This window comes from Nelusetta ayraudi, unplaced genomic scaffold (assembly GCF_046127955.1).
Source record: "Nelusetta ayraudi isolate G7.1 ecotype Tasmania unplaced genomic scaffold, CSIRO-AGI_Nayr_v1 ptg000011l, whole genome shotgun sequence".
NCBI lineage: Eukaryota > Metazoa > Chordata > Actinopteri > Tetraodontiformes > Monacanthidae > Nelusetta > Nelusetta ayraudi.
In genome coordinates, this window is record NW_027466061.1 from 11301457 (window position 1) to 11325208 (window position 23752).

Sequence of the window (23752 nt, forward strand, 5' to 3'; positions counted from 1 at the left end):
GCCCTCCACAACCAGGCCCCCTGCTACCTCACCAACATGCTCCACCACCACACTCATTTTCGCAGCCTCCACTTCTCCGATGCCAACTTCCTGTCCCCACCACTCAGAAACAAGCACTGGATCTGGGGAGACAGAGCCTTCTTCATCGCCGCCCCCACCCTCTGGAACTCAAATCATCAAAACGGACCTTTTCAGAACTGCTTTTAATGTGTGATTAATGTCCTGTGTCACGTAATTGTCCTTGTTCGTATCTCAATGTAATGTTTTTATGATTTTTATATCTATGTAAAGTGTCTTTGAGTTTCTTGAAGCTCTATACAAATAAAATGTATCATTATTATTATCATCAGAATGAGCAGACGGATGGTTCTAAAGATACATTTGTCTACTTTGTTCCCGTACAGAAAAAAAAAACTACAAAACAAAACTTTTCACTTCCATCTGAAGCCTTCGTGACTTCCAATCCACAGCTCTGTCCAATGTCCACGGCATTTGAAGCATCATTAAAAGTGAAGTGAGTGTTCCAGCTCTATCATTTTCACGTCAACTCTCTCCCTTTGCATGATTGAGCTGTTTAAGCACCCTTTGTTTCTTTCTTTCTTTTTTGTGAGCTCAGTGGCCTCTTGAACTGCAAATCACATTCGAGGAAGCCGGTTTCATGCCAGCCCGTAATTATCATCCTCACCAGTGAAAAGGAGAAAAAAAAATCCTGCAAGGTGCACAACACATTCTGGAGGCTGAAAGCTGCACATTAAAAAAATTAAAAAAAAAGGAAAAAAGGAGCTGACGCTGAGAAATAATTAGTCTCTTATCGCCGCTCCTTTTAACACTTTTAACGTGCCTCAGAGGGGAACACAGCGTGATGGCAAATAATGAAGATGAATAATGTGAAGGTAATGGTCAGTCTGATTGAAACAACCTCCTTGCGCCGCCATCATCATCATCATCATCATCATCATCATCATCATGCCGCTCTTGCCGGAACTTGGAAACACTGTTAATACCCCCATCATGATGCACTTGCTCGCCCTCTTGCCATCTCACTCTTTGGTAGAGGGTGGGTGAGGGGCGGCGGTAGCGAGGAGGAGTGAGTGAAGAAAAGCTCTCTGTGTTCGGAGGCAGGCGCCCATTCATCCAGGAGCTCTCGAAGCGGAGCGGAGCAGCCGTGCACTGGCAACCCTTTGTCAAGAATTCTTACAGAACAGCCGCGCGTTTTAGGCGTTTTTGTGCGTAATGTGGATGGATAAATGCGCATCTTTGCTGAGTATCAACGCTGGAAATATCTCTCGTGTCGTTGCTGCTGCGACGTTGCAGCGTCTAACCTGAGGAAATAAAATGCGCACGGCTCCCGAAAAATAAAGTTAAGGGAGCGCGGAAATCAAAGTTGGAGCGGGGCTTGGACGTGAAGAGGCTCGACGCGCAAAATCTGTGGATTTCGGGTGTTCTTTTTTTTTTTTTTTTCCTCTATTCGCTGCCATTCTGCGGAACTCTGGAGTTGACTGGCAATTTGAGCGCGCACGGTTTGATTTGATTGTAGGATCAGGTAAGTGAGTGAGGCGAGCTTTCGTATTTTTTCTGTTTTGTTTGAGTTTTTTTTCCCCCATATTGCTGCTGTTCATATATTTATTTATTTTTTTATGTTCTTGACGCAACTTGCGCCCACCGCTTAAAAAAATGTGCCAGAAACTTACGTCTCTCTGCGATGCTCCTTTCCTTCCAGTCCCGAGAGAATGAGGTGTCGCTGGGTGAAGCATGAGCTGCCAGAGGATCAGTCATAAGCGGCTGTCTCTGCTATGGGAGGGGGCGGCTCTGGGCCTCTGGATCTGCTGCTGCTGGAGCTCCGGAGGGGGGGCCGGTGGAGCAGGTGCTGCCGCTACTGCCGCCAGCAGCGCCGGCCAGGGTGACGGCGATGGCCCCGGCGCCCTGGGATGGCTGCTGTCCGATAAAGGACCCTTCCATCAGTCCCTGGAGTTCACCGAGGCGGCGGAGCGATACCAGCAGGGCTTCAGCACCAGATACAAGATCTACAGGTGAGACTAACGAGCACCTCTGCCTGCGTGGCTGTTTGCATGCACGCGGTGAATGAGGGGTTTTGTCGGTTGAGCTGCTAGGGTTCTTTTTTTTCTTTTTCTTTTTTTTTTGGTGGATATTAATTTAATCCAACACACGCTGCCGTGTAATTTTCTCTGATGAGCCCTTTGAGCCATGTGAGAAACTAATCAGCTGAAGCAGCTGCTCTTCTGTTCTGGACTGGAAACCTGCACATTCTCTGGGTGGCTGCAGGTAACGCACCTGCAAAGTATCAAAGAGCTGATGAGAAATTGTGAGGAAGAAGCAGCAGATTGTGTGAAGCTGTTGAAGTGAAAGTTGCTCAGTCACCCCGAAGGCACTGAATCCTCTCTGGAGTACTTTTTTGTTTTCGTGGTTTGACATTTAATAACTCTGTTATTGCTGATGTTTCAAAAACGACCCTGCAGCAGGAAGTTAATCCCCTGACAGTGTGGACATGGGCTTCCTGTCAGTTTCCCTGACTCCACTTTGCTGATCCGACTGCTCCTGAAATAGCTCATGTGTTTTAGAAATATACCTCTTTTTTGTAGTTTTCATTCTGATTTAGCTCCGGAATTCTGAGGACAACAAATGATTACAGTTGTATATTCTACAAACGATATTAGTTAATGTGTTTGCGAACAACCTTTGAACAACCATATTTTGTGTAAACAAAAAGGAATTCAATATAGTGAAGGAAAAACTGCGGCAAAGCACATCATTCCCCTAATAGCCTTTGCATTAAGGAGAGTCATTAAAGACTAAAGAACCACCGTGTGGATGCAAGTAATACACACATTAGCCTCATTAGCATTGTGACTCCTGCATGCATAATGGCACAAACAAAGCAAATGTCGAGTAGGAAATGCCACCATAATAACATTCGAACAATTGGCCCGTGCAGTGATTGTCAGTCAGGGATTGACAAGTGTTTCATCAAGTGTGTTCTTCATCCAGGTGTGTGGCTCTTACGTAACTCTTTTGTCTAGGGAACTGACATATGCATGCAGATCAGCACCAGATCAATAGTCCTTTATTCAGTCTAAATGACTTCTCAACCAGCGCTGGTGGTTACTCATGCAGGCCGGCCTCAGGCATTTGGTTGCTAATCGGCTTTGGTATGCTTTCGAGGTTGCATTTAACTAATATAGAGTGTGAAATAAACACTCGTTAATCATTTAGGAATTTTTTTTAGTTAAATGTATGAAAATATACTTACTAGGAGGTTTACTGAAGGATTCCAGTGGAGGTTGCACCCCAAAACGATCAGTGTCCATAAAGTTGTGAGAGGCGCTGGAAAGATAAATATTTATAACACAAATAAATACCCCACTGCCCATGTCCATATTGCATTCTTTATATATCTTTTTTTTCTATTGATGCACAGCTGCGCTTAAAATAACTCCAGTATAGCAGTTAAACAGCATTTTCGATTTATCCGGGTTGTCTTTATTCTGGAAAGACTGATGATTTCCAAGAATATACTCCATCGACATTCACTGTGAATAAATGGAATTCTCAGCATTTTCAAATCAGGATTTCATTAACCTGGATGAGCCTTTCTCCTGGTTTTGAAAAATGCCATTTTTTTGCTGCCTGGACAAGTCCGATCAAACCAGGACACTGTAGCATGTGTGTGTTGGACCCTGTGTACCGAGAGCCACTGACTTCCTGCACAGCCGTGTCCACAGCCGAGCAACAGCTCAGCAGCACGACAGCAGCGGTGAGACGAAGAAACTGAATTTTGGTCCTAGAAATGAAAGAATGCCAAAAAGAAATGTTATTGGACGTTTGGACACAATGTTGGCGTTTCGTCTCATTTGTCTCTCCTTTAAGAATGTCTGCAACTGGTGCTCCAAACATTAAACATCACAGAAGCCTGCACAAATACGATGTGTTCGACTGCAGGATTCCAGTATTGATCGTGCATACGGGGGTTGTGCATGCCCAGGGTTCTCTGTGTGCATGTAAACAAGCAAGCACAGATAAAAGCAGAGGAAGGCTCACAGCTCGGACACTGAAGTCCATGTCAACAGAGTCGTCGTCGAGTTATTTGAAATTGCCGGCTTTCATTTGTTGACAACACTGATCACTGGATGTTTAGCCGAAAACATTTGTCAATTCCAAAATATTGGTTTCTGATCCACTGCCATCTGCTTGACTTTGAAGAATAAATGGGGGGAAAATTTTCACACTGCTCTTCTGCTGTGTCTTCAGCCGCATATCGGCTGAGCGCCACCGCCGCCGCCACCATCTCACTTTTAACTATGTTTTTGCAGTTTGGTGACACTCTGCAGCCTCTGGCCAGAAACTGTCCCTGCAGGAAGTTACTGAGTGGGAAAAAGATATTTATGCTTTCAGGATTTGCTGTTTATCTTTTGCTGACACCTGCTTTTTTTTTTTCAATACAACTCTATCACAAGTCCCTATATACCCCCCTCCGACTTGAGCTGTCCTCTTTTATAAGCCTCCCCCGTAATCTGTGAAAATCACTGCAAGGGACAAAGGAGTGGACGGAAACTGGAGCTGTGTTGGCCTGCAGACAGCTCACCACTCCGGGGGGCTTTGTTGCCCTTTTCACCCCAAAAACAGTCTAAACTGTGGGCCGTTTCCGTACCTGAAGCAGTTTTGACTATATAGGTGATGAAAACCAACAAGCGAGCATTTGAAGCCACTTTAACTAGCCACTCATCTAACTGTTTTCTTCCATTATCTGATGCATTAAAGCCTCAAAACATTGTGACAAGGGTTCAAGTGGTTTTGACACTGATATTATTGACTCCCGCCTCCCTCCACGCCAGGACCTGTGCCACTCTAACACTCTCCACTGATCCCCAGTGATGATTTCTCCATGCGCTCATTAGCAGCCAGAGGCTCTGAGATGCTATTCTCATCCTCTGACCTCCGTCAGCGCTGCTGCAGCGCCACCGCAAGACATCATGCGGCTGTCAGTCAGGCAGCAGCTTGTGATCGCGCCACTCCTCGCGTCTCTCACCCCTAGGAATTGCTTGCATCACTGCCGAGACTCCCACTATACACACACAAGCACTCGTGCACGCACGCACACTCCGTGCAGCGGCTCTTCATGTTTGGAGGTCCATGTGGCGGCAGCAGAGCGGCCCCCTCTGTTTGCAATATGCGCACGTCGATGGAGTCGCTGCAGGCCAAACCCTAGGCTGGATCCACGGCGCCCATCTGTCCACGGCGGGCCGGACACTCAGCTGTCCCCTCGTTATCGTGATTGGCTGTAATGACACGCCGCGCAGTGTCCCGGCTGCCCAATTATTTTGCAGCCGATCATTTTTCTAGTGGCGCTGTTTTGATTGCCTCGGAGGAAAAAAGGAAGGGCGCCACGCGGAGCAGCAGGCGAGCGCTGTGGGAGAGGGAGACATTAAGGCTTCTGCTGCGGAGGAGCGAGAGGCAGGGTGGCGGCGCAGCGGTGCCTCCCTGTTGGTCTGCACGTAGCTAAAGTTCAGCGAGACTTTCAGCCAAAGGGCACCGGATAACAGATGATGTCAGCAGATGATGCCACGCGGTTTTGAACACGCTCGACATCTTTGCCGTTGCTGTGGGAACTCCAAAGTGTCACTTGGGAAAAATAAAGAAAACTTGAGGTGTGACATGTCGGAGACCTTTTCAAAGCTTCCGCATGGCGTGAGCCTGTTGACAGTCAAAATTTTAAAATAAGGGCCCAGCTTGCTGAATGTTGTTCAAATAGAAACTTATCCAACTCATAGGTATCCTGAAATGTATCTTCACAAGGAAATGTTATGTCACTCAAAAAATTTTTATCAGTCCTGAAATAATTGATGATTAGCTACAGTTTCTGAGGAAATCCCGCTGATCGACTTCCTCCAAAAAGAATGTCACCCCATGGTGGTGGGCTTCTATATGGGCCATTGACCTTACCTAACCCTCCCCCAACAATAATAATGAGTAGTGTTTTCAAAAATAGCGATATTGAAAACTAAAAAAGGTTCAATAAGACTTTTCCATAGTATTGCTGTATCGATACTCGACGTGCACCGCCACCAACACACACACAAACACTCACAACGCTCCGTCCTCTCCCTCCCTGCGAGACAGGAGTGGAGGCAGGTCAGCGCGATCTCCACCCACCCGCCCTCGACGGAACTTCAGCGGTTGCTAGTATCAAAAATCTTATCGAAAATCAATATTTTGATAGTTAGTTCGAAGTTCAAATACAGTATCGTGACAACACCAATAATGAGGAAAGAGGATCCCTGTTCAGTCCCATTGGACAAAATTCAGTTGCAGCTCCTGGAAATCAGCACAATATTGATCACAGCGTCTGTGAAGCCAAACAGCTAAAGCAAAGAGAATTTTATTCACTGCATTAAGCTGCATTAAGTAAAAATTCCGTCCAATGATGTGTAGGAGTTTGTGGCCGAAGGCTGAGGTGTACAGGTAAACGAGGTAAAGCACAACCACACATCTCCGATAATATCGAACCAAAAAAAAACTGTCGAGAGTCTGCTGTTTCAGTGCTGTTTCCACCTCTCTGAACAACATCGTTCTGAGCATCTAATACAACTGAAGTCTGCCTCATTAGGGAGGGAAAAGAAATCCAGGCAGACTCTGTCTTCCTGTGTTTGCCCAATGATCTGAACTTTGAGTTTGCTAAATATTTTTGACATATTTGAAGCAAATCTACAAACCCACCGCATTAAGAGATTTAAAAAAAAAAAAAAAAAAAAAAGGCATGTTTGGTGTTATGATAAGAAGTTTATCTTTGTGGACGGATCTATTGAACGAGGTGACTCGATTGGACTCACCTCGCACTCACACACTCACCTGGTCCTTCACGTTGAATCCATCTTTTTTTTTTCTTTTTAAACGCCACCCAAACCATGTGAGCAGACCTCCTGTGTGTTTGTGTGCCATTCCAGGGAGTTTGGGCGATGGAAGGTCAACAGCCTGGCGGTGGAGAAGCGGGAGAGCCTGGGAGGCTGCGGTGGCCTGGCTCTGCCCCTCGATCCTGACTTCCAGCACGCCGTCCGCCAGCTGGGGAGGCGGCCAAGCCTTCAGACGATTACAGAGAGTCTAATCAAGAAATATGGCACCCACCTCCTCATCTCTGCCACTCTAGGAGGTATAGTAGAGAGCACGCGCAGCTTCAGAGATCGCCACATTCACGTTCACTTCAAATAGGTTTAGGTTTTGTTTTGTTTTTTTCCTGCACAGGGTCCCAATTTTACCGTCTGCTGCATTCGGAACAACAAAGAATACAGTCATTTTCTTCCCTGGATTAGTGCGTTTTGGCTCTCAAACACTAAAGCCGCTCTGGTTTTGTGTGCAAAAAACACATAAACAAAAGTGAGAGAAAATTTCACGGTTTCCTGGTGGTATAATGTGCATGCAGCTGGCACACATTACGCTATCTTTCCCTTTCTTGAAAACACATATAAATAACCAAGAACACCTTTTTATTACTCAACAAGCGGCTTGGAGACAGACCCGTGATGGAAACTGCTCAAATGGAAATTTTGTTAAAGCCACTTTCGGGGATGTAACTGGCTGTTGAGGACTAATTTCATAGATGGAATGCTTTAATCTTACTCCCACATGTGAGGCAAAGTGGCCAAATACTGTATGTAGAGTAAAAATGTGAGTGCTTTCCTGTCGGGAGGAATTTCAGGCTAGGCTACCGTTCTCAGTGGTCTCTGGGGAGAAAGAAAAGGAAAAGATTCCTCAGCAAATTGCGAAACATTGCAAAAAGAGGTGGAAAAGTTGACTTGAGATAAACACAAATGAAGGCAGTGGAACGTTTCAGCCGATTTAGTTTTGAGATTTTGAATAGTTTGGTTGAACCAACGATAGTTTTCTGCTCTTCCTCAGCGATCCCACCAGGGGGCTCTCTCAAGGCAGTTTGATCATTTAGTTGTGAGGGAACTCATCTCATTAAGCCACCATCTGAATTAGCATGATTTCAAAATATAAAAATGTTGAAATTAAAAGGCACTGAGGGCAGATTTTCTTTCCATTCTTGTGGTTAAATTGGAAAACTTATTATTATTATTATTATTATTATTATTATTATTATTATTATTATTAGAGCTTCTCAGAAAGATTGAATCGTGATTAAACTTGGAGCCTTCATGGAAAACATCTTTGAGTATAAGTCAGATTAGTACATGAGAGCAGTCGATGGGCTTAGTCTAGTCAAGCCTCAGCTTGCATCTAGCACTGACCTGTAATTCTCAGATCAGTCCTCCATGTGTTCAGAGGCAAGCAAAGAGACGCAAGCAAAGTCCATGTAGCAGCGTTAGCGTCAGGTTCAGCAAGCTCTCACTCACAAGTTCTCCTTGTTTTCCACCTGTTGTCTTCGCTCATTTTTCCTATTTTGCAGTTTCCTGGTTGGTGCTCACGCAACTATTTCATTGGTTGTCTCATTTGTTTGCACCATGAACAGTAGCACCATGTGTGCATACAGACTAAAGGCTTGCATGTTAAACTTTGATTTGCTCATGAGATGTAGAGAAATAGAGTCAGTCAAACTCGTCCTGGTCCAGATTTATGATCGGAGTCGCAAAAGCAGCAACGACTCCATCAAAACGCTGATCATTATTTTTCCCACCAACTTTTTAACATTAATCAGTGACTTTGAAAAGTTGTCAAGTTTATGTGCATCGCCCTGGATATTTCTTTTTTACAGAAATTTTAGAGCCCACCTGCACTTTTCAGAAAAATATATCTTTCTATCTTTTAAAGAAGGTCGCTGGAGGTGACTGTGTGGATTCTTTCCTGCTTTTACCTTCACAAAGTTCACAAAGATTTTTCAACATTCACTTACTGAGACGTCTGCAGTAGATGCAAATGCAAAGATTTGAGAGGAAAAAACAAGGTGGGCACGAAGAAGTTTCTTTTCATCAATTTTAAAGTCTTTGCTTTATAAATATTTGGAATAGTTTGACACATTTTCATACGTGTCAGATCTTATTCTACCCGAGAGGCTGTCAGGATTCTAATGTGATTTTAGGTTAATGTAATCTGGACCATCATTTAATAATTCTGCGTAACCAATCGATGTTCCTGAATGCGCGCTGAGTCTTTTAAAGAGACGCAGCGATCTTGTCTGTTGCTTTTCCCTCCAATCATCCCAGCCATCAGTTCCCCCCGGCGGCGCTTAATCACCACCACACACTCCTGCGCGACGTGAAAAGATCCTAATGGAAGGTGATTAGTGCTGCTGTGCCAGAGCTAATGAGCCTCTCTTTCCCTCTGCCTGACCGTCACCAGGGGAGGAGTCGCTGACCATATTTGTGGACAAGAGGAAGCTCAGCCAGGAGTCGTCGCCGCAGCCGCCGCCGCCCTCGGGGTTGGAGGCCGGCCGCAACAGGAACTCTAACACTTCGGGGACGGTGACTTTGGAGGCTCTCTATCAGCTGGCCGCCTCCTACTTCACCGACAGGGAGAGCACGCTGCGCAGGCTGCATCACCTCCAGATTGCGTCCACCGCCATACGGGTAGGTGCGAGAGAGGGAGGGAGGCCGAGCCTCACCTGTCATCATGGGAAAAATGTCATCTATAATAAACAAATAAATAGTTGTATTTATGAAATGGTTTGAATTTGAAGTGAGTGAGGCCGCAGCGAGATGAGCCTCACTGCTCGGCCATGCAATGAGAGCAGGTCACTGTCTCTCTGTATGTCACCGATCAAATGTTTCAAACACATTTAATATATCCCCCACCCATCAGAACAACGTTCCATAATTTAGCTGATGTTTCTAATGTATGTGTAGCTTGTTTCGTGTGCTCAGCGATGTGTAGCAGTGAAGGCAGGAGGAGCCTGCATGCAGGAGTCCTCGCTCCGCTGCTGCCTGTCTGCAAGTTTCATCAGACGGCTGAGTTTGAAGATCAGCAGGATGCAGCTCCGAGGCCCGGGCCAGTTTAGTTTAAGGGTGATCCAGGAGTCTGAAGTACAGGCTGACTTGTTTAGTATCTGCCAAATACAGGATGAGATTACAGTTGGACACAAGGTTAAAATTGAACCAGCATGGGTCAATAAAGCGGCGAGACAAGACTCAATAAACTTTTGCGGTGCAGACGGCGCACTGGGGCTCAAGGTTGCTCTCGTTTTTTGTTTTTTGTTTTTCAAAACAGTGAGGTCAGATCAGATCAAAGGAGTCTGGTTCAAACAGACTTGGACTCAGAGGGGAGTCCCATCCACAACACAGACTTGCTGTGTATTTGTATCTATCTATTTAACGAAGCATCCAAAAAATGTTATGTAGAATATGTGGGAATTGTGCTTTCAAGGAAAATGTCTAACTCTCCCTTTATTTAACCTTTATTTAATCTGGCAAGTTATTAAGAGCAAATCCTTATTTCGGGGTGAGGGCTGCAAAGTAAACATGTTAAAACATAGTGAGCTAAAAAGGGGTCAAACATTCATATACACAGATTAAAACAACATCATATGTCAGTCAGGGAGGGTCAGTGGGGTGAGAAACAGTGGTAAGAGTCCATGAGACAGGCCATCATAGACTTTTTGATGGCAGATTTGGGGATGAAGGAGTCCAATTTTAGTGATTTTTGCAGTTATTCCAGTTGGTGGCTGCTGCAGACTTGATGAAGACTGACCTGTGGTGGTGTAAGTGCTTTGAGTTTTAAAGAGAAAGAGGTGAGCAGAACCCGCGAGAAGAGAAAGAACACAGAGGTATTAAGTAGCACACAGTGTGATTTAATTTTTAGGTGGTGGTGTTGAGGTTACAGCAGCCATCTTTCCACCTGTGAGGGAGATTTCATGACACAGTGCAAAAGAAAAAACAACAACTTGGAAGCTCAACTCGTTCAACTCGCAGAGGAAAGGCACTAACAAATCCCCTAAATCCAGCTCTAAGAATTTATTTCCATAGCTTCAGTCCATAATCAGGTGGGATTAAGAACAAACGCTTGTTTGGGAATTGGCCTGACGTGAGTGGAAACGCACCTGCTGGATCTTAAGGCGCAAAGTCGTTCCAACATTCCACAGCATTTTTCCTTCTTCTTGTTCTGGAGTGAAGTGTCCTTGAAAAGTGTGCTACATGTGTTAAACACAATGTGAAATGATCAGATAACTAATTAAAACAGACATCAGACTGAGAACATTTGGGGGGGTTGTACCCAGAATTGGGGTTTGCTTGTTTGTTCATTTCTTTGTTTGTTTTGGCCCTTGTACTACCAGGTGCCATTGATTGATGGGTCTGCATGGTTTTCACTGTGGCCCAACAAACCTCACACTATCGTTCAGCACCTGATATTACAAGACGTTAGCACCTTAAATAGCTTTTAGATAAATAGCCCTGATGTGTGTTTTGTTTTTAGTTTTTTCAGCAGCTTTCTTTTCTGCATTTGTCCCTGGTTTCCAACTGTTGCACTATGTAGCATCTCAAAACCTAGAATGCTAACCGTCACTGGTACTTCTCAGTTGCAGTTGTGAAGACGCTCACTGCTACATCAGCGCAGTTGGCAACTGTCGCATGTTTTTTTTTCCCCGTCCTAGTTACACGCCCCACAGAAAAACATTAACAGCCAATCAATATCCATCTGATGTCACTCCCAGCATATACAAAGCAGAAGAGACTCGTCAATGGCGTAGTAAATACAATGAAAAAAACACCTTTCATTCCATCTTTGACAGGCATTTCATTTGCCAGCCGTCAACGTCCGTCGCCTTGCCAGCACAGCTACGTCCCGGGCGCCTCACAGAGCTGCACCACCCACCTTCCCACCCTCCCACCACGGTTTACGTTTAATTGACTGACGCAGCTGCAAACGACAGTGCGAGACACAAGGACTTGAAGATTCCGCCATCCTGCTGGCGGTAGAGCATCGTCCGCTATAAAACGCCACTCATCCATTTTATCATGTGAAGTGGCAGTTAGGCCGTCTACATTAATCAGCCAGAAGGGCCAAACTTAAGATGCAGGAGTGAATGGCCAGTCATGAAGACAAGTGCTCCCCCATTAAAAAAAAAAAAAAAAAAGAAGAAGAAAAAAACCTTCCCCTGGAAACTGGCAGCGTGCCTTTGTGCTCATGCATCAGTTTGACGGATTACAGGTATCATTACATTAATTTTCATCCGTTCGCTACTTTGCAAGTTTGGCCAGATTAAGGACGCGAGCGAGGGAACCAGTGAGGGAGATGGATTTCAAAATTTGCAAAGCACCCAGAGCAGCACCTGCCACACGCGGCCATTCGTTCAAATCACACTGAGGGCAGGGAGGTCGACCCGCCGAAATGAAAAAGGAAACGGATTCCTCGGAGCAAACAGTTGTGCCAACACGTGGCACTTTGTGTGAGTTCAAAGGCCAGAAATATGCGGAGGACTCAGCAGGTTGGGAGGCCAAAGCTTCTGTTCCGTTGTTAAGGGTCAATACCGTTAATAAGTGCTTCTTATATACTGCTTTTTTTCAAGGTCCCACGTTTAACTCGGATCCTGATCTTTATTTGTAATTCTGGTGGAACAGCCATGTATGAATCATTTGGGGAGCATAAACACTCAACCTCCAGAAACAGAAAATGTAGCCCCGTGTTTACAGCTCCCTGCAAAAACGCTGGATTTTTTTTTTTAGCCTCCAGCTAAAGATGATGCTGATGCCAACACCTGACTGAAGGTGTGGTCACATGGTCACTGAGGCAGGCAGGGTGGCCTTTGCGACATCACAAAGGGCCTATTGTGTGTCGTAGCAAACATGTTTTGTGAAAGAAAAGTTCACAGCGTTTTCACAGCGTCTTGTTGTTTTCATCTTTTGGCAGGTGACAGAAACCCGCACCGGACCCCTCGGGTGCAGCAACTATGACAATCTGGACACTGTCAGCTCCGTGCTGGTCCACAGTCCTGAAAACAAGGTCCAGCTACAAGGTAAAACCCTCGCAGTGATTTGGATTTTATTATTTTACATGTACACCTCGTGTCTCATCCAACACACCCACCCTCCACCCCGTCCCCTCCCCCACCCCTCTCCCAGGGCTGCAGGTCGTCCTCCCGAGCTACTTGCAGAGCCTCTTCATACAGGCGGCTCTAAACTACATCGGCTGCAAGTCCGAAGGCCAGTTTGTCTGCCAGAACGGGGACTGCTGGTGCGAGTGCAGTGTGGACTTTCCGCAGTGTAACTGTCCACACTCCGACTTGAACACTCTGGAGAAAAACCTGCTTCGCATCCGAGAGGCCTGGAGGCTGATCAACCAGGAGTTTGAGGAATCCGGTGAGTCCGTGGACTTGGATCCAGCATGGCCTTCAAAACCAGCATTTTAGAATGTCAGCGTGAGTAGTGTTAAGAAAGTTAGAAAGAAAAACACCCTGAGGTTCTAATGAATACATTTAAAGTCTTGCTCAGGGATCTTGGCTTCACAAAACATAAAAAAATGTCTGTTTGCACAGAACAAACAAGACTTCAATAGCAAAACATGAAGAATATGCGGTTTATTTGTTGTGAATGTTGCTGCGGTCATAAGACTGATTTAGGAGAGCTGTCAGTCACCTTCAAATAACAGTGCAAAGTCCTTTTTTTGAAAAAAAAAAAAAAAAACATTAAAAAACATTAGAGGGAGGACATTTCTTTTCCTATGTGTAGGAGGTTCACATTTTTAAACCACACAGGGAAACTCTTCAGAGGAATTTCACCTGGAGAATTAACAAAAGTTAAGGAAAGCACACAAGTTCGGTTACTAATGAAAGCTTGAGACTGGGTCCAGTATACAGAAACAATGAATTTTATTTAGAGCAAAAAAAATATATATTTGATCTTTTCTTTTATAACACAAAGATAAAATGGAAGCTACGTAGCACGCATCATATATTAAAATAACCCTCCCAAAGAAAAGGTACCCAAAAGAGAAGAAAGCAAAGACTAAATTACAGTGGCTTGCAAAAGTATTCATACCCCTTGAACTTGTCCACATTTTGTCACGTTACGACCACAAACATAAATATATTTTATTGTAATTTTATGTGAAAGACCAACACAAACTGGCATACAATTGTGAAGTGGAATGAAAATTATACATGATTTTAATTTTTTTTTTACAAATAAAAAACTGAAAAGTGTGGTGTGCAAAAGTATTCAGCCCCCCTGAGTCAACACTTTGTGGAACCACCTTTTGCTGCAAGTCTTTCGGGGTACGTCTCTACCAGCTTTATGGATCTAGAGACTGAAATTTTTGTCCATTCTTTTTTTGCAAAACAGCTCAAGCTCACTCAGATGAGATGGAGAGCGTTTGGAAAGGCAGTTTTCAGATCTTGCCACAGATTTAATTTAGGTCTGGACTTTGACTGGGCCATTCTAACTCATGAATATGTTTTGTTTTAAACCATTTTATTGTAGCCCTGGCTTTATGTTTAGTGTCGTTGTCCTGTTGGAAGGTGAATCTCCGCCCCAGTCTCAAGTCTTTTCCGGACTCCAACAGGTTTTCTTCCAAGATTGCCCTGTATTTGGCTCCATCCATCTTCCCATCAACTCTGACCATCTTCCCTGTCCCTGCTGAAGAGAAGCACCCCCAGAGCATGATGCTGCCACCACCATGTTTGACAGGGGGGATGGTGTGTTCAGAGTGATGTGCAGTGTTAGTTTCCCACCACACAAAAAGTTCAATTTTGGTGTCAGCTGACCAGAGCACCTTCTTCCACATGTTTGCTGTGTCCCTCACATGGCTTCTGGCAAACCGCAAACAGGACTTTTATGGCTTTCTTCTTGCCACTCTTCCATAAAGGCCAGATTTGTGCAGTGCTCGACTAATAGTTGTCCTATGGACAGATTCCCCAGCTTGAGCTGTGGATCTCTGCAGTTCATCCAGAGTCACCATGGGCCTCTTGGCTGCATCTCTGATCAGTGCTCTCCTTGTTCGGCCTGTAAGTTTAGGTGGACGGCCGTCTCTTGGTAGGTTTTCAGTTGTGCCATACTCCATTTCCGGATGATGAACTGAACAGTGCTACGTGAGATGTTCAAAGCTTGAGAAATCTTTTTTTTAGCCTAAGCCTGCTTTAAATTCCTCCACAACTTTATCCCTGACCTGTCTGGTGTGTTCCTTGGACTTCATGATGCTGTTTGCTCCCCAATATTCTCTTAACGAACCAGTGAGGCCATCACAGAACAGCTGTATTTGTCCTGAGATTAAATTACACACAGGTAGACTCTATTTAGTCATTAGGTCAACATTTGATCATTCAGCATTCATCAGGCAACTTCTGAAGGTAATTGGATGCACTCAGAGAAAAGAGGGCTGAATACTTTTGCACACCACACTTTTCAGTTTTTTATTTGTTAAAAAAAAAAATAAAATCATGTATAATTTTCTTTCCACTTCACAATTGTATGCCACACCGTGTTGGTCTTTCACAAAAAAATCCAATGAAATAAATTCCATGTTTGTGGTCGTAACGTGATAAAATGTGGAAAAATTCAAAGGGTATGAATACTTTTGCAAGCCACTGTAGTTAAAAACCCAGGGTTGGACTGCCTTGAACCTTGAACAACAAAACTAAAGACCACAAACCAAACGCAAGAGGAATAAACCACCCACTCAATAACCCAACTGAAGAATAATCTTAACTAAACAAATAACCCCAAATTAAACATGGAAAGCAAGCCAAGCAAAAGAAAACTAATCAAAACCCCAAATAACATGCAACACAAAGCAGACGTTAAACAAGCAAACTAATGGGACTCAACGAACATGCAAGCAACTAAACATAAAGCAGACAAAATAATTAAAGGCAAAAAAAACATGCAAAGCAAAGTAAATGTGAAACAAGCAAGCCAACAATAACTAATGGACCTGCAAAACAAAAACAACATTAAACAAAGACAAATATAGGATCTTTATTGTCAGCGAAAATTCAGCCTATCCCGACCAGAACTTCTAAAATAATTTTTACCGCACCACCTGGGGTACGGTGACCACTTTAGGTGCCTGCGACAGCACCGGAAGGGTGGCGTGGGTGCAGAAGCAGCAGCACCAATTAAAACAGCAGAGGCAAAACAGCAGCGGACTAAGCAGCCGTATGCAGGGGGCGTGTCGGGGTGAGTGATTTTATCCCACTGCCGGAAAAGAAACGTCAATTACAAGAAATATAAAACAAACTACTTTAAAAACTTGCCATGACGTACCTCTACTGGATTCCCGAGTATCACCACAGATGAGCCAGACGTATTCAGCGCCCTGCGGCACGTTTACGTTGCGTGATTTAAAGTTGTCTCTGCTCAGCTGATCGCCCCGACTGCAATGTCCGGAACTGCTCCCGATGACGGAGAGGGACGCTCTAAATAAACAACAAAATGCATAATAGAAAAGAACAGCATCCAACAATAGCCGGACGGCACTATGGTGCAAGAAGGTGCCACAACGTACCCAGCAGAGCGAGCCAGCGGAGAACCGAGCGGGTGAGGCGACCAGATCTGGCAACCAGGTGGAAATGGGGGCGCCCGGAAGTGGCGAGGCAAGAGGGCTCCCGGTGCACAACCTGCGCTTTTATAAACTGCGCCCTCATCAGGAATAGGCGGAGCAGGCGGAACCAATCGAGCCACCAGGTGGCTGTAATTCACACTGCCACAGATGGATGGAGGGATGGATGGATGGATGGATGGACTCAGTTTTCTTCCAGGTTTTAAATCTTGCTGTCATCTTAAATTCCAATCCCACATCAGTAACATCTCCCGTTCAGCAATCAACACCTCCTGGCATTGATTTTAAGGCCAGCATTCTAAAAAAAAAAAACATAAACTTGCTCCTCTTTCCATACGTCTCTGAACCTCCCACACACACGCACACGCTTGCGCCATCCTGGCCACCTCCGCGTTCCCTTTCCTTGCCTGTCGGCCGCTGGATCTGGAGCCTTCGGCCACTTTCCGTCCCACCAGACATCCAATATATCGGCTGCCTTTCCGCACTTAAACTCACATTGTTCTGTTTAATCGACTTGTCTATTGTGACCATTTTTTATGTTGTTAGTTCTGTCAATGTTGTTCACCCGTTGTTGTTAAGTATCTTAGGGCATCTTAAAACTAAGGAAGCATTTTTTTTTTGCTGGAGGCTTTTAACAGAGAGCTAAATATACAGTTTTCTGAGCATTTACGGAGTTTTATAATTATACACAAAGTTATTCATAAAAGTGCGCGCCACTGGACTCTGGTACGGTGGCCGACAAGGGCCAAACACAATGCAACTGCCCTATGCGCCGTAGTTAGCGAAAACAGCTGCGAGCATTGACACGATGCAAAGTCACAAACACAAATACAAGTTTAAAAAAAGGTACAAAAAGAGGATTGTGGTGCAAACGCAAAAAACACACTGCAGGACATAAAAACATTTCCTTAATCAATAAATGCGCTCTAAACAGAGAAGCAATGCACAACACAACCGATGCAAACCAAGAAAACACATGCAAACGAAAAAACGCTGCATAAGCCAGTCCCTACAACGGAAGTAGAGTTGCCACGCGTCCCATTTTTCCCAGAACTGTTCTCTTTTTTCACCACCTGTCCCGGGACAAATAAAATCTCTCCCGGGACACAATTCGTCCCGTTTTTTAGAGAAAATTACAAAAACTCATTTGATTTCCATCTGTGGTCTAGATAGGGTTGCCAACCCTCCCGTAAAATACGCGATTGTACCATATTTGGTAACCAAAAAACCTGTCCCGTAACGAACTGATACGGGACGCACTTTGTCCCGTATATTTCGGGGACGTCCCAGTCAACCATAAAATAATGGGGAACCCCCATTAATAGGGAACCCCCCACACACACACACACCTCCACCCTCCACGAGATGTCCCGGTGTTGAAACTGTAGGAGGCGGCAACTCTACACGGAAGTGTAGGGACTGTTCTTCGCTGTCGGTCGCTCTTCGTGGAGCGTTCCGTTGTAGTGACTGGTTTACGCAGCGTTTTTTCGATTGCATGTGTTTTCTTGGTTTGCATCGGTTGTGTTGTGCATCGCTTCTCTGTTTACAGCGTATTTATTGATTAAGCACATGTGTTATTTCCTGCAGCGTGTTTTTTGCGTTTACATCACAATCCTCTTGTATTTGTGTTTGTGACTTTGTGGCACATTATGCAGTTGCATTGTGTTTGGCCCTTGTCGGCCACCGTATTCTGGAGTCAAAAACTTGAGAATATTATGAGAACTTTAAAGTCAGGAACGTAGCCCACTCAGTTCATCTGTGTGAAACAAGTTAGAGGAGGCAGAAAAATTGCAAAACTATAAGCCACGAAACTCGAGGTCCGCACATGATTTGTTTTTGGTTGCCATGAAAACAAACCGTAAGAAGGAACCCAAGCAAAACGCCCAAAGTGCTTAGTCTGAGAAAGAAATCATATCTGGAAAGGTGAATCAGGCCATGGGTTGTCACCTCACATGCACGGTAGAGACAGACGCAGGTCAGTCACAGGGAAAGGCACAAAGTGAAGATGACAATCACCCACAGTTGGGACTTTGCTGAGTTTTTAATTGAAGCTTACATTCCGCTTCACCCCTGACTGCAGCCAAAAGTCCCTCCAGAGCAGCAGCTCAGCTTTATCGGCTTTAGAGCCGTTGCCTCCAGGGGTTAGCGGCTCTTTTTCAGACTCTTTCAGCCTTAACATTATCCTATAGATGTGATACCATCTATAGTTCACCATCAAGAAAAAAAATATAGCCTCACAGAATAAATGTGGCTGATACTCACATAGCAACAATTCTGAGTGTGATGCAACAGTAAACCACTGTTGAAAACAGACTCGCTCACTCCTGGCTGTCACAGTTATTTCCAGCTGCTCCGCCTACCTTAAAAGGCACATGTAACAAACAATAACAAAGCCTGGATGTTTGCCAAGTTTGGTATTTAAAAAAAAGTCATAGTTACCATAAAGCATATCTTTATAGAGAGCAGTGGCTCGACTGGTATTTGTTCTGCCTTTTATGGGGATATTTGCAGGAAAAACTGTTGTTCTCGTTGCACAAATTGGGTATTTATAGCAGTGGCATGAACGTGTTGCAGACCTTGGGGACGAGCAGTTCGGCTCAGTGTGGGGTTTTAAACGCTCCTGGAAAGAAGCAGCATGTGTGCATATGCGTACTTTCCCATTGCGTGTCGCTATGTCCAGCCCCTTTGGCCACAGATGACAAAAACCTCTGCAAGGCACCGTTTTTTGAGTCTTTACATTTTCAATACCTGAAAATGTAAAATTCTACAAGCATGGCATTTAAAATAGTGTGTGTTCTTTTGTTCTTTCTGCATCTTTGGTCAAAAAACTTACCCAATCAATGGCCTGCTCCCAGGTGATGTCACCAGGTACCTAGTGGATACGCTCACAAGCGGGGTGGTGGTGCAAACGCGTCCTAATTTGTCAGTGACTGTGGACAGTTGTTTGTCTCTCGGTGTGGCCCAGGATGTAACCCGTCTTTACCCTGATCCACAGCAGATCTATGTGCAGGAGAGGTGCTAATAGAAAATGGATGGCAGAAAGAAAAAAAAAGTCAAACGTTCTCCGACTTGCTGATTAGATCTGATCATTTCCCTTTTGAAGACATTCCAAAGGGGTAGAGGGGGACTCGATGTGTCGCCAGCTGTTTCTCCTCTTGAGCTGTTTGTTTTTCTGGGACAAACAGTCAGGAGCCGACACTTTTCCCTCATCTTGTCATCCCTGCAGCTCCTAGTCGCACACATTTATTCTCTCTCTTCCCCCCTTCACTCCCTTCCCTCGACCAGATGAGTTCCAAAACTTTGTTGGGAAGCTGCCAACCCATTACGCCGTGAACACATCTGTTGTGGAACACTTGTGGAGGAGCGACGGCAGCCTGGCCCAGCGCTACAGGCAGCTGGAGAGCAGCAGCAGCCAGCTTTTAGCCAAGGCCCGCCACACTGCTAACAAGCTCTTCAGCCTCAGCAAGCGCTGCCGCCAGCAGCCCAGGGTGGCGCTGCAGAGGCCCAGGTAAGAAACAAGAGCAGGTAGTGAGGGGGTGGGGGGATGGTGGGAGTGGAAGGGAGGATATTTGCGCTGTAGCCCCGTTAAGTCAAGGTGCTCCGCCAAACTCCGCAATTATGAGGATGATTTATGTGGCAGGTGCCTAAAGGGGAGGCGAGGCAGCCGAGTGAGACGGCACTTATTGCGAGGCGGCGGAAGGTTAGCAGGAGGAGCGAGGTGAGGAAGTGCTGACAGCGAGTGAGCCGCTCAAGTCCTCAAACTGGATCATGTTCAGCCAGATAGACACATTCCGGCGTCTGCACTTTTTAAAGCCGCGCTGCAGCCAATCCGGCGCGCTGATATTCCCCCATGTAATAATCCATTTATTTTACAGCATCGCCACCCGGGAGTTGGTTCGGGCGGCTGCGCTCAGTGATACATGACGCCTTCGATTCACTCCATCCCACTTATTATTTTTATTTTATTCGTTTTTTCTTTTTTACAGCTTTGCAGCTGCTGTTTCAGCATCACTCCCACCTGGACGCTTCATTTCCGCGGCCAATCTGAGACGGCGGCCTCTCACTTTTACTTGTCTCGCGTGCACAGTCAGCGTTGATAGCTATTTCTGGGTGGGAAATTAACTAAATGGCCCAATCAATCAGACCGGCAGTGGAACGCAGACGCTGCCTCTTCACTCCCGAGCCCAAATTAAGCGTCTTGATCGCACTCCCTCTGCCTGTAAGTAAACCGTCCAATAATGGCTTAAGCACCCTGGAGATCTCTGTTGCCCTGGCGACATTGATTGCTTTATTAACTGGACTCTTAGTCGCAGTTGAAGGCAGTAGAAAATTTAAATTCCCACCCCGGAGGCTCTGGTGACATGTTCTGATCCAACAACAGTTCTGCAACAGTTCTTATGTTCAAGTGGAAGCTTGTGATGACCATGTGTAAAAACTGTTCAGTATGAGATGCTGCTCCTATAAAGTAGAATTGAGCTGTAAATATTTTAATTTGCAAACAGTGTTGAAGCTGCTGAGTCCTCCGAGACGGCGTCTTCTTCACAACATTCTCTTGTTTTTATTTGCGATTTAGTCCACAGCTACCTCAGGCCTCTGTTGTATTAGTATTTTTTCCCCGCTGTCAAACTCCAGAGGCCTGCATCCACATGGCGGGGAACGGTTAACAGGATAATATTTGATTGTTAGGCAAACTGCCCCTTTAATTTGCGCTGAATGCCATCGGTACGGTTTTGCTGCCGTCTTATTCCTTCTTGTAACAGACGTGTGTCTGCCCTCGCTCTGTCGTCTACCCATGCTGGGAGCACCGCAGCAGAGGGAATCCAATAAATCAGTTTATTTACTTCTGTGTTTCTGTCTGGGCCCAAATTTCCCTTAAATTAAATTTGCCGCTGATGAAATTCCGATGTTTCTTGTCAGGGGCAAGATTTATTTTTCCGTTGCAAACATTCTGAGGAACTCTCTTAGCGGCAGACGTGAGCTCAGGTCACGATGCTAATGATGCAGACGGTAAAATGAGGCGAAGGTTTAACCCCAGGTGTCCTCTCCTATCGGCAGGACTCCGGCCTTCTGGCTCGGCTACGCTCTCTCCATCCTGTACTGCAGCGAAAACAACCAGCTGGGCGTGTACAGCGAGGAGAGCCGCGGCTGCTCCTGCCCCTACAGCCACCCGCCCTGCCAGGTCCTGGTGCCCTGCTCGCTGGGCGACGGCCCGCGCTGCGCCTCCTGCTCCGCCGACAACCGCACGCGCTGCTCCAGCTGCAATCCGGGCTTTTCCCTGACGCAGGGTGCGTGCCGCCCGGCCGTGCCCGACCCCACGGACCCCTACCTGGGCCAGGAGAGCGACCGCGACCTGCAGGATCTGGAGCTGCGCTACCTGCTGCAGCGGCGGGACCCGCGCATCTCCCTGCACGCCGTCTTCATCAGCAACGACGTGCGCCTCAACACCTGGTTCGACCCGTCCTGGCGGAAGAGGATGCTGCTCACCCTCAAGAGCAACCGGGTCAAGTCCAACCGCGTCCACATGCTCCTCGGCATCACCGTGCAATTTTGCCTGACGAGGAACAGCAGCCTGGAGCCGGCCTTCTCCGTGTTTGTCAACCCGTTCGGCGGCAGCCACTCGGAGAGCTGGACCATGCCCATCGGCCAGCACGGCTACCCGAACTGGGAGCGGACCCGTCTGGGAATTCCCCTGGACTGCTACAACTGGACGCTGACCCTCGGGAACAGGTGGAAGAGCTTTTTCGAGACGGTTCACTTCTACCTGAGGAGCCGTGCGAAGGACTCGGCGGCGGCGGGCGGCGGCGGCAGCAAGAACACGACCGTTGCGTACGACGAGCCGGCGGAGGGAAGCGAGCCGGCGAGCAGCAGCGCCTACATGAAAGTGAACAGCATGCAGCTGCTGGGCTACAGCGTGCACTTTGACCCCGAGGCCATCCAGGACCTGATTCTGCAGATAGACTACCCATACACTCAGGGATCTCAGGACTCGGCGCTGCTGCAGCTGGTGGAGCTACGCTACAGGGTTAACCGCCTGTCGCCACCGGGGGCGCCGCACGTGGATCTGTTTGCCTGCCTGCTGCGCCACAGACTCAAACTGTCCAGCGCTGACGTGACCAGGATACTCACTGCCCTGCAGGCCTTCAGTGCCCGGCAGCCAAACCACGTGGAGTATGAGGCAAACAAACTGTGCGGCTAATGGTTTTTGCTTTGGTCTCCTCGCGTCCTGGACCTCAGGCCTGCACACCCCATCAGCCGGATCTAATGTTGTGTCAGTTGTGTGGTGCGTCGTCCACAGCTTTTGTTGTAAATGCGGTTTGTGTGCAATTGAATTTTGGTGTTTTTTCGCATTTCAGTAAAGACTTATGGATGAAGACCCATGGACAGCTGTTTATAAAACATGTATGTTTGACTATTAAATGAAACGGTTGGGACTAAATTAAAAGTATTTGCAGAAAAACACCCTCTTTGGTACCCTGTTTAATTAATGCTGGCTTTGGACTGCTTTGACAACTATCACATCTTGTCTCTGTCCTGTATTTGAACCAGGGCCTTGCTAACATGACCAAGAAGAAAAAAAAACATGCAAATTCTTCACCAAAGTCTTTTGACGCCGACGGCATAACCAAGTACATTTATATTAAACCTGATTGTTTCAGATCGAGTGATTTGTTCTTTTGATTAAAGGCCAATTTGGTCTGATTTAGCATCATCCAGTGGTAGGAAATGTAACATTAATTGCAACGTTAATCCCCGTTTTTCTGCACTGGACCACTGATTATTCAACTTGAAATGCTAATGTGCATCCAAAACCTCCTCATAGCCTCCCTGACTATCTCATTAGCGAGTCACAGTGGTGTGTGCAGTGTTTTTGCCCATCTGGAGCTCCGGAACACAAGGTCTCCTTTCTCCATTGGGGCAACAGCCTTGGCACGGATTACTAAGTGTAAAGTGAGAGACGGAGGGTTCTGAGCAGCCTTTCTGTGTTCCCCCGTTGCGCTCAGCCGCCATTCACAGTTACTGTGATAGATGAGCTCGTGCGCCACTGAGACATGCCCGGCATCAAGCAACGGTGAGACCCCGTCCTCTTGACAAAGACAGTACCCTCGCTCTGTGCCGCTTGGGCCCTCATAAAAACGGCACTGGCCGAGAGGGAAACAGGCTTTAATCGACCGAGGGCTGTCCACAGTTTAGCCGTTGGCTACTGCTTTCATTAAACTAGTATGTAAAAAGCTGGTGGCAAAGGCTTCATCAGAATTCACTGGACACCTTACTCCTGAGATTAAAGCCAGACACAATC

At 46.1% G+C, this 23752-nt stretch overlaps 1 protein-coding gene and 1 long non-coding RNA gene across 2 annotated transcripts; both read left to right on the forward strand.

The window, feature by feature from the left end:
- The first annotated feature begins 1010 nt into the window (after positions 1–1010).
- Positions 1011–23016, forward strand: LOC142884912 (BMP/retinoic acid-inducible neural-specific protein 3-like). The gene is made up of 8 exons (XM_076020895.1): positions 1011–1543; positions 1721–2030; positions 6960–7162; positions 9310–9536; positions 12811–12916; positions 13023–13259; positions 19741–19963; positions 21511–23016. The coding sequence occupies exons 2-8, from the start codon at positions 1753–1755 to the stop codon at positions 22649–22651; spliced, it is 2415 nt and encodes an 804-aa protein (XP_075877010.1). The 5' UTR covers positions 1011–1543; positions 1721–1752; the 3' UTR covers positions 22652–23016.
- Positions 14303–15295, forward strand: LOC142884913 (uncharacterized). Its single transcript, XR_012926222.1, has 2 exons — positions 14303–14400; positions 15265–15295. It is a non-coding gene; the product is annotated as an uncharacterized LOC142884913 (long non-coding RNA).
- Positions 23017–23752: the final 736 nt, after the last annotated feature.

Coding starts and splice junctions, on each gene's coding strand:
- LOC142884912 (XM_076020895.1), top strand. CDS start 1,753: ATGAGCTGCCAGAGGATCAGTCATAAGCGGCTGTCTCTGCTATGGGAG. Junction 12,917..13,022: donor AAACAAGGTCCAGCTACAAG/GTAAAACCCTCG, acceptor CCCCTCTCCCAG/GGCTGCAGGTCGTCCTCCCG. Junction 19,964..21,510: donor GTGGCGCTGCAGAGGCCCAG/GTAAGAAACAAG, acceptor TCCTATCGGCAG/GACTCCGGCCTTCTGGCTCG.